The 12,875-nt window shown below is 39.8% G+C and overlaps 1 protein-coding gene across 6 annotated transcripts in view; it reads right to left on the reverse strand.

Annotated features, from left to right (window-relative positions):
* Positions 1-12,875, reverse strand: part of r3hdm2 (R3H domain containing 2) — a 75,771-nt gene that overhangs the window by 5,886 nt on the left and 57,010 nt on the right. For 4 of the 6 annotated variants that reach the window (XM_031895736.1, XM_018091108.2, XM_012956546.3 and 1 more), the window contains 10 exons: positions 11,476-11,633; positions 9,963-10,055; positions 7,810-8,052; positions 6,981-7,107; positions 6,385-6,548; positions 6,095-6,249; positions 5,578-5,678; positions 1,909-2,081; positions 818-962; positions 483-580 (listed from right to left, as the gene is read on the reverse strand). In XM_031895736.1, coding sequence (XP_031751596.1) covers positions 483-580; positions 818-962; positions 1,909-2,081; positions 5,578-5,678; positions 6,095-6,249; positions 6,385-6,548; positions 6,981-7,107; positions 7,810-8,052; positions 9,963-10,055; positions 11,476-11,633 — 1,457 coding nt within the window. 6 annotated transcript variants of the gene reach the window in all.

The raw sequence follows: 12,875 nt of genomic DNA on the forward strand, positions 1-12,875 counted from the left end.
TGTCACTAATTAACCCTTAACAAGAGATGCATAAAAATTACAAACATGTAAGGATTACAAGCCGGATTATTGTAAGGCTTTCACAAAGAGAAAAACTAATGTATTTGGCTACTGCCACACAGGGCTGCTTTAGCCTAACTATAAATGCAGCCTGAAAACCAGCCCCACCTCTGGCATCAGCCTTCTCCTGTGACTGCACCCAGAGCCACTGCACTGGCCAGGGTGCTGGCATTGAAGCTGAAATAGATACTCACATGTTTCAGCCTGAAAGCCACTGTGTGTGCCCATGTCTGGGCTGATGCAGCGGCTCAAGGTGCAGGAACAGGAGAAGGCCTATGCCAGCAGAGGTGCTGTTTCTTGGCTTGCATTTTTCTGCAGGCTGATAATCAGCTCTATGTGGCAGCAGCCTTAATCCTGGTGTCTTAAAGTACAAAGAATAGAAAAATAAATGCAGCTTTAAACTATTGCTTCTCTATAATTACCATTTGTGCAGTGTATGGGGACTGGCTGTGCAGTAAAGGGGGGCAGACAGAGAGGTTGTACTGCAGTGGTTGTCCTAAAAGGGAGTATCGAGCATCACCTGCAGACAGAAAGAAAGACTAGTTAACACAGAAAAGAGGCATGCTTTTACAGCAACTTTTCCATTACAGTAACCCATTAGAACTTGCACTACAACTACCAATAAGTCCATAAGGAGCAAAGTTGTTGCTCCACAAGAAAAATATATTTTTATCATCAACTATATTTGTATGCCAAACTACAACTACCAAACTGGGAAGCAGCAAAAAAAACCCCCCACATATTTAACAGTAATTACCTTGTGCAGGGCCCACAGGCCGAGGGAATTGGGTGAGGACAGAAAGTGGTGAGAGGCCAGTGCACACGCTGTTTATGCTGGAGCCGGGGGAAGGTGTTGGGGACTGCGCTGGGGAAGTAATGGGACTGCTCAGCAGGTTACTGGCCTGTACAAAAGATTATGGCAATACAGAGTGTCACAAATTAGAACATGTTTGACAATAATTCTTTGAGTTTAAGGGGAACTGTCTCCAAATAAAAAAACAAAAAAAAAAAAACAAAACAAAACCCTACATTTTGTCCAAAGAAAAAAAAATGCATTTCTAAGCAACTCTCCAACTTAAACATTTGAAAATGCTTGATTTTAAAATGGGCAAATATGACTGCTATTAAAAGCATGATCTGCCTGCCAATTTCTGTTCTCTGCGTTGCTTGTCCCGACTACAGGTACCCCTGAAGTAATGTGGAACTGTAGTAGTGAACTGTTCTGCATCACCCTCTTGTGAGGGTAGAAATCTCACACAAATGTTGAAAACATTGCTGTCTTGTTTTGTCATTTGGTCAGGTTTCTCTGATAGATATCTGAACTACATTCAGTCTGATGCTGGTTAAGCACAAGCTTCTTGCAACACAATTAAAGGTGGGAAATGTAAAAAGCAGTGTGTATCCTTTTATGTGCGTGATATTATTATCTTTAGTTTTTTTTCTCACATCAAAAGATACACACTGCTTTTTACATTTCCTACTTTTAACTGTGTTGCAAGAAACTTGTGACCACCACAACTGGCTACTAACCAAGCTCCTACAGACTTACACTATATCAACATATAGTAATATAGCTTGCCTCAGTAGGAAACACCACAGCCAACAGGCACAATATCCACTTATGTACTCCTACATTCCTAAGTTGATGGAGAATTGGCTAGCCTCCATTTAGCAACAATAGCTGAAAACTCAAATAGCGAACAGCACCTTGTATTTGCCTAAATGTGAACAATAAATTGTATAAGAGTCCCATATACAAAAGTGAAAATGTAATATATTATTCAAACTACTGTAAGTAACTGGTAATGGGTATGAAGAATGCCAGACTGAGCAATTTGTGCCGCTCACCTGACTGCTGACATCGGGGTTATATAAATGCTCAGGCTTCTGTCCTCTCTGGTCCATGTTAAAATATTTGCAGTGGTTCCACTGTACCATTTGTGGGTTCTGGGAAGGAGCCTGTGGGCCATTGGGTACATTTAGCTGCATTACAACAACTCCCAGGCCTGAAGGGTTGACTCCTGAGGAAATTAAAAACAAACTTGTTTAAAACATATAGCATAGTAGATAGTGCTAGAAACTGTCAATTAATTTCTACATTTTTATTAGAATTAGATAATTTTGTGTAATTATCCAGAAACATAAATTGAAACCCAAACACTCTCTGTGTGCTAAGGGCAAAGAATGGGATTAATTGAATCCAAAAGTGGTGGGCTACAAATAATTTCTGTATAACTTACAATAACTAGCTCTGTTTAGGCAATCAATTTGTACTTGTCAGATAACATTGTTTTGTAAGCCTGTAGATCAGTAATCCCTAAACAGTGGCTCGTGAGCTACATGTTGCTCACTAAACCCTTGGATGTTGGTCCCAGTGGCCTCAAAGTAATGCTAATTTTCATTTTCCTGGCTTAGAGGCACGTTTTGATTGCATTAAAATCAGGTGTACTGCCAAGGAGAACCTCCTGTGGGCTACTGAATTAACCAATCACAACCCTTATTTTGTACCCCCAGGTACATTTTTCATACTTGTTTTGTGCTCCCCAATCCCCACTGTAGATTATCCAGTCTGTTAAGGCTACTGCCACACTAAGCTGTTATCTGGCTGCGTGTAAATGCAGGTGGAGGAAAAGCCAGTTCCCTCCCTAGGTTAAATTCCATTGCTGGGAAAACCTTGCATATTGGTTCCCTTTTCTTTCAATTAAAGGGGAGTGGTTAATAAGTTAAATTCTCACCAGGCTTTTCTTTATCTTGGTTGAAAACTCAATAAGCCAAAGACTGCAAAGCATGTGCTGTATGTGTTTTGATTGTTGCATGTGAAGTGTTAAGCACCTCACATGCAAGGAAGGAAAGGGTGGTTGGTCCAAGAAATTCCCACACCAGCAGATCTGCCATTTTGGGTGATCATGTTGGGAAGACAGCTCTAAACTAGTATGTATGGAGGAAGCGGTCTCTCAGTGTACCATGGGATGGAGCAATATTATTGCATTAACACATGCCAAATAAAGAAACAGGGCTAATTTCTTCATCTGAACAGAAATATCAAGTGCCAAGTTTATACTTAGCTCTGTTAGTGGTCGAGAAAAAGACTTTTTTCAAATAAAACCCCAGCAAAGGAAACTTCTGTATTGAGGTCACTTGTGAGCAGAGATAAAATGCAAACCATCTTCTGCAGCTGGAAGTGCAGTAACCAATGTGATATTTGCTTTTCTCCAAATTGTAGTAGACTGTTCAAAATTACCTGCTCATTGCTTGCTACGGGCACCTGCACTTGATTTAGCCACTAAGTTTGTAAATCAGTCCCATATTCTGTGGCGACACCTTTCATATAAAATCCAGTACATTAACTTCTTTAGCTGCCCTCTGGTCTCAAAGTATTTTTTAGTTCATACCAGTTGCACTTTTTGAAAAATATTACTGTTTACAGATGGGTTTTTTTTTGTACTTTTTACATTTTATGTAAAAAGCTGCAGGCATACCTTCAGTTGTCTCAATAGTGCCCTTAAGTCTCCATATATTTCTCCTGTTCAGATGATCAGAAGCCAAACAGGAAGAAAAAATGCTGAGCTGTGTAAAGAAAGTTCCCATAATGCCTCACTCCTGCACCAAAAGCAAGAGTGATGAACATGCTCAGTTAGTAAGACTATGAGTCAGCTTCCTGCTGATTGGCTCAGATACACATTCCTAAGGGGGGGAGTGAGTTCTTAGCATTCTTGAGGGAGAGAGAGCAGGAGAGACCAGAGAGCTGTGAGTCTCTGGCAGAGGAAAACAGACACAACTAATATTTTGACAGAGGAAAACAGACACAACTAATATTTTGACAGAGAAGTCAGTGCAGTGTTTCTGTAAGTGCTTATGGCTGTATTTACATAGACCTTTCTGATAAAGCTTACTTAGGTTTTAACTTTCTCTTTCTCCTTTAAAAAGAATATGGCTAAAAGATGTCATATTATATACAATATTGTCAATTTTACAGGGCTGATTATTAAATTCTGCTGCTAACTGCACTGGTTTCAGAGCTGCCATGTATTAATTATCTGTATTATTTACTAATCTGCCTTATATTGTGACATTTATATCCCATATATACAGTATATTGTGAGTGGGTCCCTAAGCTCAGTAAGTGACAGCAGCACAGAGCATGCGCAGTGAATCAGCAGGAAAAAAGATGGGGGGTTACTGGGGCATCTTTGGAGAAACAGATGTTCCCTACTAAAGGGCTGTAGTTGCCTTGGGCTGGTACAGAAGCCCAAAACATAATGTATTACATTTCTAGCCTACCTCTTTATTTAGGTTTAAGTTCTCCTTTAAGCATGCCTCATCCCAGAAAACAAGGGAGGGCAGAGGTGAAAATGAGAAAGGTGGAGAGTCTGTCTTATTTGCCAAAAACTAGGATAAAAGACTTTAAACAAGGGGGGCTGTCCACGTAGAGAATGCAACCTTTAGGACAATCAGAGTAGGATTTGGGGTGAATCCTAATGCTAATTTGCTTTTATACTATGTCTTTAACTAGCTGACTAAAGGCCCACAAAAAAAGGCATGAAACTACAAAGTCTAAAAAAAACTATGGCACAAAATGGAAAACAGCTAGGAAATAGTGGTCTGCGTCACTTTTGGAGCCGATACTCTTCTGGGGGCCAATTAGGCAGCATAACTGATAAATAAGCACACATCCAAGTACAAGAATAGGGCATGGTGAGCACTGAGGGCAGCACGGGCTCTCTGTATGTTACTTTGGAGTCCATAGTAACGAATAAATGAAAATTAGTAAAAGAGCACTAACCCTATAAAGTGAGCTGTTTCAGTTCTAATTAGTGATAATCAGTTTGTGCAGAGCATGTTAGAAATAACCCACAAGTGCCATTATTACTAAGAGGGAGGGATAGCTGCAAGGAGAAATCCACAGTAAAGTTCTTTTGGACTATTTTATACTGTCTGATGTGAGGGTAATCGGATATGGAAAGGCAGAGAATGCAACTCGCATTAATGTCCTACAGTCTACTGCAGGGATCCCCAACCTTTTACACCTGTGAGCCACATTCAAATGAAAAAAGCGTTGGAAGGCAACAAAAACATGAAAATGGTTCCTGATGGTACCAATAAGAGCAATAATTGGTTATTTGTTAGCCCTATGCGGACTGGCAGCCTATAAAAGGCTCTGTTTGGCAGTATACTTGGTTTTTATGCAACCAAAACTTGTCTCCTAACCAGAAATTCAAAGATAAGCACCTGCTTTGAGGCCACTGGGAGCAACATCCAAGGGGTTGGTGAGCAACATGCTGCTCACGAGCCACTGGTTGGGGATCACTGGTCTACTAGAAGTGAATGCGAAGACCAATGTGTGGTTGCTAATAGAGAAAAAGAGCTTATATCTATTTTAACTCTAATACTATCTGGAATTCAAGACATTTTATTAAAGTGCCTGCTACCAATCAATACATTACAACTTCCCTTTAAGAATTTACTAATAATGTTATGCTCATTGCTGGTCTCCTTTTTTTTTTTTTTTGCACTTACCTGAATACTGCTGTTGAATCTGTGTAGGACTACAAGGTGAAGGAGATTGAGGCATTGGGTATTGCTCTGAGCCAGGAGGTGGGAGAAAGCTGACTGATGGACTGAAAAAACACAGGTAAATATGTGAGAAATTGTTGGTACCTCTTGCACAAATTGACTATACTTTAGGAATGCTCTTCATGCTGCTGTAGTTTCCAAAGCTACTACTGACTATAGCCCTTATTCTCTGTCCCTCTCGCAATCATATTTCTTGCTTTGATAAAAGCATTCCCCCAAAGTTCAATTTACTGTGCAGTACTGTGGGGGTGGGGGAAAGGCTAAGATAAGCCCCCAACCACATGCAGAGAGATCTCACCAATAAAGTAACATATAACTGCAATTTTAATTTACTACCATTTGATACTCTCCAGACCATTCAGGCAGCAGGAAATTACATCCAAGCAATGAAAAAAGCCAAGTTTATAATAAAATGTAAAACAACTATGACTGAAAAACGCAATAAAACAGACAAACATACCTGGAGCCATTTTGTTGAGCTGGTGGTATAACACTATAGTAAACTGGCATCCCACTGGTTGGCATGGCTCCCTGAACTGACTGGTTGGTGGGGACCAGCACTGACTGTTGATAGGTCTGTGGCACTACTCCCTGGGATTCATTACCCACTGGAACCTGTACACAAAATTGCACATTCAGTTTGGAAACCAAAATACACTAAAAGGCAAAAAGGTATATTTGGCTTTCTTCGTAATTGCCTTTGTAGTAAAATGTCTTTTCACACTGAATGATTCTGCTTAAGCCACTCACTTGATATGAGGGAAGCGGAGTAAACTGCACCATCATGCTCTGCATCTGATTCCCAACACTGGCTCTCTGGTTGCTAATTATGGCAGAATTCTGCGACTGCGGCACACTCATCATGCCTTGGTAAGCTGGAGGCTGACTTGGAACAATGGACTGCATACCTGTAACTGAAAGAGGTAAGCAAATCCAACAGTAAAAATTCATTCTTGGATTATGACACAAATTCAGAAAAATAGTTGCTTCTCATGTAACAAAACAAATGAGTTAGGAACCAGTATGCACTTATACTCTAACAAAAATAAAGCTCCAAGATTTGGCTTTATTGACTGTTTAATGAAAAATTAGCAATGGTCCAAAAGCCTAAAAATTATTATAGAATTATTTATTTGAGCTACCTGTCCTAATAAGTGGTCTGTTAAAAATTTTTCACATGTTAACGGCAAAGCTAGAGCTATATGGGTTATTTTATAACTCAGACTGCAGCTGTTTGGTTGGATCTATGTAGATGCTGACACACTTATTATTGGACAGTTTCAGTTTGAGGCAGAACAGCGATTTTTAATTGGGGTCTATAAAGGGACAAAGGTAGCAAATCTTACCAGGCTGCTGAGGTGGCTGGGTGACCTGCTGATTGCGCTGTGAATTGTAGGCAGCTGGGTGTGACAGAGGTCTGTATTGCTGGCTAGAGTTTGGGTACTGCCCCGTGGGGTAATACGAGACCTGAATCTGAAAGGAGGTAAAGTAAAATTTAACAGTGTTATATATACTGGCACACTTGCTAGATTGTGATTTACATGTTATTAATACACGTTAAAGGAATACCATTATTGAGCTTCTCCAGCAGAATCCTGCACTTTTAAAAGCGCAATTTGGAGTGATATCACCCCCCTACTTTTCCCCCCCAGCAGCCAATCAGCAGAACAATGGGAAGGGATCAAAATAGCAGCTCCCAGTAGATACCACAATAGCACTCAATAGTAAGAAATCCAAGTCTGGCTTGGAACTTGTCCAGTCCAGTCCAGGGAGTAGGAGAAACAATAGGTTACCTGAAGGCAGTTCTAATGTGTAGAGCTGGCTCCTGCTGAAAGCTCAGACTCAGGCACAATGCCCTGAGATAGCGCCTACACACCAATTTTAAATGGTAGGAGTGAATTATTTGCTATGTAATTTGGAAATAAAAATCATGATAGAATCCCTTTTAAGTGTAAGAGGCTGGTATTGCAATTTATATCTGGATATGGACTATTTATAGAAATTTGTTGTGTATTTTAGTACAATTCTCTCACCTTATGTACTTCCCCTTGACACAGTATGGCTGCATCATCACTAGTACACCTATCACAGCTATGTAAGCACTGGCCCAATACATTCACACAGTACTGCCACCCTATAAACTATATTTTCACAAAGACAACCAAAAGAACATACTTGCTGTGGAGGCTGCATGTATCCCTGCGGAGAGATGACTTGTTGAGTTGGGGATGGGTGCCCTGAGGAAGGGAAGCCGGTCGTGGAAAGAGCTTGCCCCCCAGATGTCATGATGTAGCCAGCCTGCTGGGGATGCTGGGAGATGAGGGGTGGTTGGTAAATGGCAGCGGAAGGATCTGGTGCCTCAGAGGAGCCCTGGCGACTTAGAGTCATCTGATGAAAATGATTATTTAAGTCATCCGCCTGCCGAAAAATGATTACACAGTAATTGTCAAATAACATTTTAGCTGACAAGAGTTTTGTGGAAGAGCATTCAAAATAAAAATGTAGAACCCTAAAGTCCTACAGATATAACATCAATAATGCTGATGACAGTGGAGGGCCACTCTATCATAAATACATAATGGAATCATGCTTAGCATATAAAAATGATTTCAAAAGACAATATTATCTTGGTTTCACTGCATTTTTCTAGCTCTTCTGCTACCTAAGCAGTATTGCAACAGAAGTTTAGGCAAAACAAACTGCAGCTAAGTCTGTAGCTCATTCAAAGAAGCAAGAAAGCAAAAACAATACAATACAATGCAACCTTAATCCATTTTTTATTAGACAGAAACAAAGAAAAGAAAAGACAACCTATATTGGCCTTAAAAGTAAACACTCTATTGATTAAAGAAAAAAAATAATCCAGAAATGAAAGGATTTAGCAATAAAACAGGAAATAAAAATGGAGGTCCAAGTGCACATTATTTGTCAAAATGTAAAAAACACTGGACATGTTGCAATATTTTGCGTCTTTTTACATGCCCACGAAAGATAAACCAACAGAAAACAAAAAATTTAAGGCAGAAAATAACAACATGTCAGCAAAATGCCTTAGAGCCGTCTTAGCCCAAATTGCCCTGTTAATTGATAGTTTGTTAGAGTGAGCCAATTAAAACAGGTCTCAGCTCAGCTTTATCGTGAAAAGAATAGCTCTCCTTCAGTTACATTTAAACTGCTTCCAGAGCTTCATAACCTTTGCATGACATCTTTTTGACCTCATACATGTGCTATGACAAATAATCAGCCCACTACATATAAGGAGTTGCAAAGGACTGCAATAAGCTATTCCTTCACATTTTATATTTAAAGTGGCATAAAGTGGAAGAGAGAAGGAAGCTGCAAAGACTGAGAAGTCTCACATACTGTATCTGCAAGTATCAATACAGGGGATGGAATTTTCCCATCAAACAGATTAATGAAGATATTAAATGGACTTTCTTTGCAATCAGCATCTCCCTCTCTGACATAGGTCAATTTTATGTAGGGCAATTTCAAGAAGTGGAGAAGACTCTTGCAGGTGTGTCATACAAGAGTATTGGGGAGATTTTGAGCATTTTACCCCCATCCAAGTGGCCCCTAATTAATCTGGAGGCTGAACAGTTGGGATAGCTATGTGTACCATTGTACTTCATGTGGCCATGCATGGAAGTATTCATATTGGAAGGGATCAACAAGAAACAACACACCCAGATAATTGTACAAAAGAAATGTATGGTCACCTTTAGAGACTTTGGATTTAATGCAGTGCATCTCATCTAGTCCTCAAGCTGTATGGCTAAACATAGGAGTAAGAACACTCTGGAAGGCCTCTATGAAGGCAGTTGGTTTTGGAGAAGGATAAGTCAAAAGTCTGTCCTATGTAGCACCCCAGTCAATGTGAAGGATGCTATACTGGATTCTGAGGTGCCGTTCTCCCATCAGGAAATGATTTATGCAAATATGATATTGTTAATTATTAGGAGCAGGGCACAGAGTATTGTGCACAACTTTTTATGTGATCACAAGAACTAAATGAGAGGTTGTAACAATAATTAATCACTGACCAATAAAGGAATTTTTAAAAGTGACCTGTATACAGCTGGAAAAGTTATGCCATTAAGCCTAAAGGACATATATACACTTTGGAGGGTGATATAAAGAATATAAGGTGCAGTTTTGTAGTCAGGTCAACCTTCTCTGTTCTCAACAAGCTGTCAATTAAATATTTGCTAATAAGTAACAAGTTATCTATATCTCTCCAATAGAAAAACAAATTTACCACTAGATATGAATGTAGATACCCAAGCCCTTTAATGACAAGTGTTTGAGCAAAATAAAAGTGTATATACCACATTGTACTGCTGGGAAGGTGATACTGGTAGAAGGACTTGGGGGCAGGAGCTGGCGGAGAACTGGACCGGATGTGAAGAGGGCTGGAGGGTCTTGGCACCAGCAGAGCAGCATGCAGAAAATAGGACACAGAAACAAGGGGCAGGGAGGTTTAAGAAGAAGGAAAAAAAGAAGGTTGGGGATGAGAGGTTAAAGGGAAGGAAATAAGATTGTTAGTTTTATAACTATTTGTGAAGAATGTCCATAGCATATCATCTACAGTAAATAAGAAAACACAAGGGGGTTTGTGTTTATGCCTTGCAAAGCACTGCGCTTATCTGTGGTGCTATATAAACAAATACAATATCATACATAAGTTCAAAGAATGGGGATTGCGCTTAACATACTTTCTTGCCCACTGCTTTAAAATTAAAAAATATTTCTTGCACTATAAAAATCTAAAATGTAATTAGTCATATTTTTCCTCCTATGCTTACAACTACAGCCAAGACAAAAGTGGATGCGCTGAAAAGCCCTCTGTATAAATGAACCCCTCCCCTTCCACCAGCTGCTGCCTTTGTTAAGCTTCCAGATAAGCAAAAGCTCATACAACAGTGAGTTTCCAAGTAAATTTTTCTTTTTATTATAACCACCTTTTTCTATAGGACAAGCAATGCTTAATGGCAACGGCCCATAGGGAGATTAGTCCCAAAAAGTATCCGTTAAGTCTCAGCTACCACATGTGAGTACTCTCCCTAAAATGCATTCCCACAGGAGGGACTAATCTCCCTGTTGGCCATTACCTTAGGGGTGATGGAACCTGGGGAGTTTAGTCGCCCATGATAAATCTGCTCTACTGCAGTTGACTAATCTCCCAAAAATGCTTTCCCACTGGCAACAATGCAAATTGCTAATCAAAAACCATATGCGTTACTTTGTTTTTCAGAAGTCACCCAAAGTTGTCTTAAATGAAACAACTGGCGATTTACATTCCTGCTGGTGGGAAAGCATTTTCGGGAGATTTGTTGTCTGTGGTAGAGCAGATTTATCGCAGGGGACTAGTCTCCCTATGTGCCATCACCCTTAGAACCAAAACTTCCTTTAGTACCAGCCCCAACAAGCAGCTGTGCAGTAACAGCTGCTTGTTCCCTCCGAACCCACAAAAAGAAGCAGCTTGAATGGACATGCTGCAATCTACTTGTATTTATCTATAAAGGGATGACTAAGCATGCAGCTTCTAGGATTTCATGACAGTTGCAGCTAATGAACCAATAATCAAAATTACAAATAATGCAAGGATTCTCCAACAAAATGAAAAATCTACAGGTTATTGCTTGAATTTGGTGAATAAATTGTTTTGTGTAAGCAAGCAGCTGAATGAAACTGCAAAGAATAGTGGTGTGTGTATAAGTAGAAACAAAGATTTGGTGGGACACAGGACAGAGATGGGGAGACACTGAGAGGCAAGTAGTGAGATATATGCAGAGTGACAGGATGTACCGGATGGTCAGGATGACACAGTGTGTGACTCACCTGTGATATTAAGTGGTTACTCATGGACTGTTGCTGGGGAGTGGGTGGAAGTGCTTGGTGAGGATGGGGCGGCTGTTGCTGTGCGTTACATGGCATTATGCTTCGAGTGGACTGCTGAGAAGCTTGAGTGCATACTTCTGGAGTACCCAGGGGCAAACCTGCAAAAGCAAACAATTGTAGCCTCAACATTTTGGACTTCAATGACCAGAATAATGTACCCAATAAAGAGCCTGCTAAATGTTATAAAGATGCATCTATTCATTATAAAACCTAATGTTTGCAAAAAATGCAAACAAATGGGCTCAGAAGCACTGAAACGCTCACGCCTTGCCCAGCTGTTTTATGCACCCTCAAACACCTGGGTCATATGAAAATTGATTAATTAATCCTAAACAAGATCGTGTTTTTGAAGTGGAATTTTTGAAACAATAGATAGCCTAGCACAGATTTTGCTGTAGAGTTTAGGACAAAGACAAATGGAATGATTAGTTGCTACGACTTTTAAAAAAGCTGGTTGCGACAACTAATCATGGTGACTTTCCCATCACGTTACTATACAAGTTGTTGCGACTAATCGTGCGAAATTTGTGCAGCACGGATTGGTCACTGTGACTTTTTAAAAAGTCGTGGCTACTAACTGCTGCGTGGGTCTTCGCCCTTATGAGTCTTATGAATCCTGTGCCAATATAAAACACCAAACAACTCCATTTTTGCTGCATTTGGCCTTCTCATAACAACCCAAAAACTGTTTTTAATTCTAAACAGTTTAGGTCTAAACAACTTTTCATTTCATTAAACATTTATCAATGATTATGGTTATTTATAAATTACTGTCATTTCTGATTAGAGCAGTAGTTGTTTATCCCTTTCTGTTCTTCAACTGTTGAAACAATGTAGCAGATGTAAGCTGCCAGAAGCAGTAGTGAAGAGAACATTAATAAAGCAGACTGATAGTGCCGTCAATAGCAATTACATTAACAAACAATTTCAAAACCAGTAAATATTTTTAATTGTGTATAGGAAACCTATTCAGAAATACAGTGGCTTGCAAAAGTATTCAGCCCCCTTGAACTTTTCCACATTTTGTCACATTACAGCCACAAACATGAATCAATTTTATTGGAATTCCATGTGAAAGACCAATACAAAGTGGTGTACACGTGAGAAGTGGAAGGAAAATCATACATGATTCCAAACATTTTTTACAAATAAATAACTGCAAAGTGGGGTGTGCGTAATTATTCAGCCCCGAGTCAATACTTTTAAACACCACTCTCTTAGCTCATGGCAGCAGCACTTATTCTTTGAAGATGCAAAAATCGATTCTCCAGTATCTTTTCTGTCTTCTCAGTGTACACTTCAGGGGTTATGCTTGCTGTTTGTGTCTGTATGCTGTCATG

This window comes from Xenopus tropicalis, chromosome 2, assembly GCF_000004195.4.
Source record: "Xenopus tropicalis strain Nigerian chromosome 2, UCB_Xtro_10.0, whole genome shotgun sequence".
In the NCBI taxonomy this organism is placed as follows: Eukaryota; Metazoa; Chordata; class Amphibia; order Anura; family Pipidae; genus Xenopus; species Xenopus tropicalis.